The 7,986-nt window shown below is 45.1% G+C and overlaps 1 protein-coding gene across 8 annotated transcripts in view; it reads right to left on the bottom strand.

Annotated features, from left to right (window-relative positions):
- Positions 1–444: 444 nt before the first annotated feature.
- Positions 445–7,986, bottom strand: part of TAF1 (TATA-box binding protein associated factor 1) — a 76,222-nt gene continuing 68,680 nt past the window's right edge. For 4 of the 8 annotated variants that reach the window (XM_032329834.1, XM_032329836.1, XM_032329837.1 and 1 more), the window contains one exon: positions 7,555–7,774. In XM_032329834.1, the coding sequence (XP_032185725.1) occupies positions 7,555–7,774 (220 nt within the window). Of the gene's footprint in view, positions 573–4,526; positions 7,775–7,986 lie in introns of those variants that run through there. The other 4 variants (XM_032329833.1, XM_032329835.1, XM_032329832.1 and 1 more) reach the window with 2 other exon arrangements.

Genomic DNA, 7,986 nt, shown 5'->3' with positions numbered 1-7,986 from the left:
TCCCTGTTGAGCAGAGAGCCTGATGCGGGGCTCGATCCCAGGACCTGGGATCATGACCCAAGCCGAAGGCAGAGGCTTTAACCCACTGAGCCACCCAGGCGCCCCTACATCTTTTTTTTTTTTTTTGACAGAGATCACAAGTAGGCAGAGAGGCAGGCAGAGAGAGAGGGAAGCAGACTCCCTGCTGAGCAGAGAGCCCGATGCAGGGCTCGATCCCAGGACCCTGAGATCATGACCTGAGCCAAAGGCAGAGGCTCAACCCACTGAGCCACCCAGGCACCCCAACTTTCTTTTTTTATTCCTTACTGCCTACTAAAATGCAATTTAATTCTGCTTCTTCTGTTACTTGAGCATCTCTTACATATATTATAGATAGGAAAAACCCCAATTTTTGGTTGATAGGTCTTTTTTGTACTATAGAAGTGAGAGAGTCACAAATATAGGATATAAGCATACATTTTTATTTTATTGTAAATCAGGGTGAATGGATCTTTTAAAAATTTGAAAAGCTGTAATATGGAGTTGATTGGAAACACTGGATTCCAAGTCCCCAAAATGTAGTAAATCCAAACCTATGTAAGGAAAATTCAAGAGAAATGATTTTGAAACTCTTACATCTATTTAAGCCAACTTGTAGAATTTATAATTTATATATAAACTATCACAGTTTCTGCATAACATTTGTAAATAATGGGTGAGATACAAAATATTAAAGGTAACTTAGGGGTGCCTGGGTGGCTCATTTGGTTAAGCGTCTGTCTTCGGCTCAGGTTATGATCTCAGGGTCCCGGGATCAAGTCCTGCATCAGGCTCCCTAGCAGGAAGCCTGCTTCTCTCCCTCTCCCTCTCCCCTCTTGTGTTCTCTCTCTCTCTCTCTCAAATAAATAAACAAAATCTTAAAAAAATAAAGGTAACTTCTTATTTTTAGAACCTTTGACTATTTTTATGAGCCAAAAAGCAAAAGATAAATTTGCATTATTTACCCGATAATTTTTTTTTTTAAAGATTTTATTTATTTATTTGACAGAGAGAGAAATCACAAGTAGGCAGAGAGTCAGGCAGAGAGAGAGAGAGAAGCAGGCTCCCGCTGAGCAAAGAGCCCGATGCGGGGCTCGATCCCAGGACACCGAGATCATGACCTGAGCCGAAGGCAGCGGCTTAATCCACTGAGCCACCCAGGCGCCCCATATTTACCCGATAATTTAAAAAAACCTGTGATTGTGTATTTCCTCGAAAGCATTTATAGTTACCAAAAAAACCTTATTGATATTGTTACTATTATTACATTAAGGTAGGCATATTAAAAATGCACATTCCAAGCCCAGGAATTTGAATTTGTAATAAGTGACTCCAGTGCCACTTGGATATATATTAGTTTAAGAAGAGCTGAGGGTACCTGGGTGGCTCATTCGGTTGAAGGACTCTTGATTTTGGCTAAGGTCATGATCTCCGGGTCCAGCGTTGGGCGCCACGCTCAGTGTGGAGTCTACCTGTCTCTCTCCTTTTGCCTCACCCCCACCTCCGGCTTGTGTGCCCACTCTCTCCCTCTCAAATAAAATCTTTTTTTTTTTTTTTAAGATTTTATTTATTTGTTTGACAGACAGAGATCACAAGTAGGCAGAGAGGCAGGCAGAGAGAGAGAGAGAGAGAGAGAGAGAGAGGGAAGCAGGCTTCCTGTGGAGCAGGGAGCCCGATGCGGGGCTCGATCCCAGGACCCTGAGATCATGACCCGAGCCGAAGGCAGCAGCCCAAACCACTGAGCCACCCAGGCGCCCCTCAAATAAAATCTTTAAAAAATATTAAATAAAAGGGCGCCTCGGGGCACCTGGGTGGCTCAGTGAGGTTAAGGGTCCTGGGATCAAGCCCCATGTCAGGCTCTCTGCTCGGCAGGGAGCCTGCTTCTCCTTCTCCGCCTGCCTCTCCGCCTGCTTGTGATCTTTTTCTCTCAAATAAATAAATAAAATCTTTAAAAAAAATAAAAGGGCGCCTTGGTGGCTCACTGGGTTAAGCCTCTGCCTTCGGCTCAGGTCATGATCTCAGGGTCCTGGGATTGAGCCCTGCACAGGGGGGGTCTCTGCTTGGCAGGGAGCCTGCTTCCTGCTCTCTCTCTGCCTGCCTCATTGCTTACTTGTGATTTCTCTCTCTCTCTCTCTCTGTCAAGTAAATAAATAAAATCCTTAAAAAATACTAAATAAAAACAACAGCTGATGTAGAGGCTAGCAGTAATTTGGGAATGTCGCTGGATCAGTTTCCCAAACCTCTCAGATTAAGAATTACCTGGGCTCTCTGTAAAATACACAGAACACCAGTCCTCTTCCCTAGACATTCTGACTCAAGAGGGCTGGATTGGGGCCTGGGAAACAGGGTTTTTAATAAGCACACCAGTTGTCTCTCTTCAAAGTCAGGGGGAATCAAGTCAGATTATTGTATTTAGGCAAATACTGTCCTGTGATACCTAAGACCCTGGAATTGGGAAAGAAACTTAAACTACGAATAGGAAAGAAATTAGCTATTTTTATACTGATAAGGGATCGAAGTTTTAGAAATACAAAGCTGAGGGAACCTTCTCCAGCTCCACTCCTCTGACATAGAAAAGTGTCTCACTACTTTTCAGATAAAGACAAAACTCCTTATTAGAGTCTACAATGCCCAGAGGCATGGTTTACCCCCTTCCTACTGCTTAGATATATCCAACACTCATTCTTCTGGTCAAGGGCGTCCTTCTGCGGCACCTGGGTGGCTCAGTCACTTAAACGTGTGACTCTTAATTTCAGCTTGGGCCATGATCTCCAGATTGTGAGATCAAGCCCCATGTCCAGAACCACGCTCAGTGGGGAGCCTGCTTGAGATTCTCTCCCTCTCCCTCTTCCCCCCATCCCCCACTCACACTTTCTCTCTAAAATAAATAAATAGATCTTAAAAAAGGGGGGGTCCTTCTGTAGTCCAAGACTAATCCCTCTACCCTTTGTACCTCTGAATGTGTTCCCTCATTTGTAAAATGAGAATAGTAACACCTATCTCATAGATGGTTCTGGACTGAGTGAGGTTAGGTAAGAAGGGCTCTCTGCACAGAGGCTGGCACAGTGAATGATGGCTATTACTTAATCAAATCAAGCTCTGTGTCTAGTTCCTCACATTTAATTCTTCAGCGCACTTACCATCTGGTTTCTGTACCCACCACTCCAAGAAAACGGTCTGCACTAGGCTCACTGATTGCCAAGTCCAAAGGACATGACTGACCTTTCTGCAAGTACTAGACATCACTGACCTCAATTCCATCCTTTGAAATTCTCCTTTGGCTTCCCTGAAAACAGTACATCCTGTTCTCTTCACGCTTCTCTGGCCAGTCTTTCAAAGCATCTTGTGTGGTACTTTCATTGCTTACCTTCCCAGATTTTTACAAAACATCTTAACTTTATCAAAGTAACACATGCATACCTATCTGCCAATGACAGCCACCCAGCAAGGTCTTGGTACAGAGCAGTCAACAAAGAGTGACCAAAAGAAATTCCACCAATTTCTCTCCTCTATTTGGGTCTTCACCCCAAACTGCTTACCTTTGGTTCTACACCCTGACAGCTGTGTTGCTGTCAACACAGCCTTGGAGAAAAATCACACAATAAAGTAAATTGGTTAAAGGTATGTGTGTATATTTGTATGTATTTACTCATACATACAAATGGAGCCCAATGCGTGCATGGAGCCCAATGCAGGGCTTGAAGTCGTGACCCTGAGATCAAGACCTGAGCTGAGATCCAGAGTCTGACACTTAACCAACCGAGCCACCCAGGCACCCCAATTTGGTGCCGTTTCAAATTAACGTCTGTAACCTCATTTGCTTGTTCAACACCCAGCAATCCTTTTTTGGCTCCTGTCAGCTCCAGCTCCCATTCAGGGACCATTAAAAAACCAAACCAAAAAGAAACACTTCAACATGAGTAGAGGGGTTGGGGTGAAAAGAATGAGCCCTCCTTCCCTCCCTTCCCCCGTTCTACTTCACTCCTAGAGGTGTTAACAGCTTCAAGTGCACCTTGCCACCTCTTCTTTGGGAGTATGCAAACATGGATGTATATCCTCCTTGTCCCCCAAACAAATGAAATCAAACATCATTGCCTATTCTTTTTTTTTTTCAAGAACACCATTCCCTATGAATACACACTGCTCTTCCTCATTTTATTTTTAACAGCTGCGCGCTTTTCCACCGAATGGATGTGCCACGATTTCACCTCCTTGCTACCAATGGGGACACCTCCCCCAGTAGCGCCACACTTCTATTCACGATCCCAGACCATTTTCATTTTTCTCCCAAGGATCTTCTTCCCTCTTTCCCAGAGGGAACCGAAGCTATGAAGTGGGAACTCTTCCAGCTTCCTACTTCCCATATCTACACACTGATCTGGGACCTCCATCCTTTGGGATCTCAGGGAAAAGGACTTCTTTCCTGCTGGTATGCGTGCTGGCTTTGCTTCCTGACATTCCCACCTGTTCTCACACAGGGCTTCCCAACAGTTATCCTGTTTTTTTTTCCCCAACCCCTTTCTCTCTTGTTTTCTCCCCTAAGCTCATATAGGCATGGTTACTTATCTCCCCCTTTTAAGCCTCACAGCCTTGCTTCTCAAGAGTAGTCTATGGTCTCTATGGTCACTCTCATCTTCCATGGGCTCCTTGGGACCCTGTTGCTGGCTGGCTTCCAATTTCACTCCTCTACAACTGCTTCTGCTAGCTAAGGCCACCAGGGACCTCCTAGGTGACAAAACCCAAGGCTCTCTCCCTCAGGCTTCCTTTTACTCTACTGCTCCGTGGCAACCATGTTGTATTTTTGCGGGGGGCGGCGGAGTGGTTTGTCTTAAAACTCCTTTGGTTTGAGAAATACCACTTTTCTGGGTTTGCTTCTATTTCTGGCCACCTCCAAATATTGGTTTTCACCGGGATTCTGACCTCCATGCTCTTTTGATGACACGTTTTCTGGCCGATCGCACCTGCTCCCGAGGTTACACAAATCCTAGAGTTTCTACCTATCGCCCTTTCAATTTCCATGCTTCCAACCAAACGAAGCTATTTCTCCTACCTTCCAACTGCAGCCTGTGAACAGCATCACCACTGACCTGGTCACCTAGGTCAGAAACCTAGGGTCCGCTCTTTCACCTTCCATCATCCAGTCAATCAGTCACAAAGTGTACCTCTCATCACGTCCCTACTGCCCAAGCCTCGGCCAGCTTGAGTCTGCCTCCTCTCATCTGGCACCACCCTCTTCCCCCAGTCCATCCGTTTTCGAAGTGCGGCCAGCACGTTCTCTCTAAAATGAGCACCGATCGTGAGTACGGTCCTCACCATCTGACATATGATCCATCTGTTCCACCCATCCAGAACTACTCGTTCTTTGAAGGGGCTGGGTAATTCCACACCCTCTGTCAAGAAGGCCCTTCTCCCTCCCCTTCCCTCTGTCTGGCAAACTACCTACTTTTCAAGATCCATCTCAAAGTTCTCCCCTGTGAAACCAGCACATCCTTACTCCATAAGCAGAGTTGGTAACTCCTTCCTCTCACCACAGATCCTTGTCAAGTATATATTGCAAACAGTACATTTTATTAAACTTATTGACATGTCTCTCCCTCTCATTCCAGCCCTTAAAATTCCCTGCAATCAGAAACTAGACCTTACTTTTATATCAGCATCCAGCAGACTGCTTGATAAAAGTTGAACAAATGAATGCATACCATGCACCCGCCCAGTCTCCCAAACCCAAATCCTGAAAGCACCTTCCATCCCATTCCTCCTTTTCCACCCTCGAATGCCAGCTGGTCAAGTCCTATTGATTCTACCCCCTGAAGATCTCTCCAATTCACGCCCCTCAGCTCTAGACTGACTAGATTTGCTCCCCTCCAAACCATTCTCCACACTATGGCTGGGTATTTTAAAAAGATTCTTTTTATTACAAAAATAGTACATACTTGTAAAAAGTTTCAAACGATATAGAAATAAAAGCACAATACATTCCCAATATACACACAACCGCAGAGCTCCCTCCCCTCCGATCCCATTTCCCAGAGGTTATCACTGTGAACAGTTCAGCATATATCCCTTCAGACCTTTTCCTCTGTATATACAAGTATATACACACATATAAATATACACACGTGGTTTTGTCTTTACAAAAGTGGGGTTAAACTTGTCTGTTACATAGGATTCTTCAATGTTTTTCATTCCACGTATAGAAAATTTCTAACACACAAATCTGATGCACTCATTTCCTATAATTACAGTTCGCACCCGTTAGCATCAAGGGTATGTTTCCTGCCAGTCTTTTCTGTCTTGTCTCCAGGCACTCCAGCATTAAAGGACTGGAGCACAAACCACCTCCACCCCTTTCTGGAACAAGACAGGCAGGCACACACATACACAGATCGGGAACACACCCTGCTATCTCTAGTAGAGACAGCAGGTTACACTCTGCCTGGACTTTTCCATCTGGCAGCTCCTACTCGTTCTTCAACAGTCAGCCTATAAATTACCTCTGGGAAGACCTCCCTGACTTTTTCAGACACAGTCACTCCTCTGTTTTCCCTTCTATTTTACATTTAGTGTCTTCATTGCGCTTAGCTCACAGCACCATGGTAATGATTTAAGAAACAAGTTTTTAATTCTACTCCCCTCTCCCAAATCGAGGGCAAGCTCTATAGTTAAAAGCTGTGTGTCTTATTTACTTTTGCACCCCAAGGATCTGATTGAGTGCTTACCACAGAGCAGATGGTCAAAAAACAAGTCTTTCAAGGATGTTATGATTGTAGAACATTTCCTGAGCACCTACAATGCACAGAACCATATCCTAGGCTTAAAAAAAAAAAACAAAACAAAAGACGACACACAGTGTTTGCACTAAGGACCTCACCATTTTCCTACCTTGTCCCTTGGGGATGACGGGCACGGAACACATTCACATGACAATATACCATTTCTGACATACAGGTTGCTCGAAAGACTGATAGCCATTTGCCCCAAATCCATTTAGGGACAAGGCATTGTATAATCAAATAAATAAAGTAATGGGCAGTTTGTCCAATAGGTTTATGTGGTTACTGGGGCACAGAGTCGAGCAGAACCCAATTCTCTGTCCCAGCAAGGGGGCTGTCACCTGTTCCAGCCTGCAAATTAGAAAACTGAGATGATAACATGCTTGGAAAATGTCTAATATACCAAGAAGACAACAAGTGAAATTTGTTAGTCCTTTCATCATTTCTTCTCCTTCCTGGGGAAAAAAGGGATACCAAGAGCTGTAAGTGGAGCTAAAGGAGGGCACTGGAGAAAGAAGAGACTGTTCTCCTTTTGTTAGTGGTATGGGAAAAGGGGTTGCTTGGTCTTCAATCAAAGTGTGACACTGCCCTAGGAAGATCAGAGGAGGTGATTTATTACCATTTATATACTATTTCTTAAGGGCTAAGGCGTTAGTCAATCTCGTGATTTCAGGATCAGACTCTATACAGGTATGAACATTAGGGAATGTGAGCCACCTAGGCTGGAGAACAGGGAAGGCTAAAGGGAGGCCCAAAGGAAGCCTCATTCATCAGAGTCCAAGTCACTGTCCCCAGCAATGGAGTGGAAATCCTCACTGTCCTCCTCGTCCTCTGACAGGTGGACCTGGCTTAGTACGCTGGGGCCAGAGCGCTGCTCTTCCTCCTCATCTTCTTCCTCCTCTGATACCTCATACCCACCGATGCTGCTGAAGCTTGTGTCTTGGGTGTTCGACTTGGGATCAGGCTCCTCATAGCTCCCATAACTGAGAAGAGAAACAGGCCATCTCTCAAGCTCAGGCACCATCCTGCTCTCGGGGCCATCACGGGATCAGCCCATCTCATCTTCCCTGGACACCAAAATGACTCGTTCTGGACTGTTCTATAGGTCCCTGACAGGAAAATGATCCTGTGCAAAACATCAACCTGCCAACATCACGTTCACAAGAACCCGAATGAAAAGCTCCCCGAACCCCTG

This window comes from Mustela erminea, chromosome X (assembly GCF_009829155.1).
Source record: "Mustela erminea isolate mMusErm1 chromosome X, mMusErm1.Pri, whole genome shotgun sequence".
NCBI classification, from domain to species: domain Eukaryota; kingdom Metazoa; phylum Chordata; class Mammalia; order Carnivora; family Mustelidae; genus Mustela; species Mustela erminea.
This window is presented reverse-complemented; position numbering and strand designations above follow the sequence as displayed.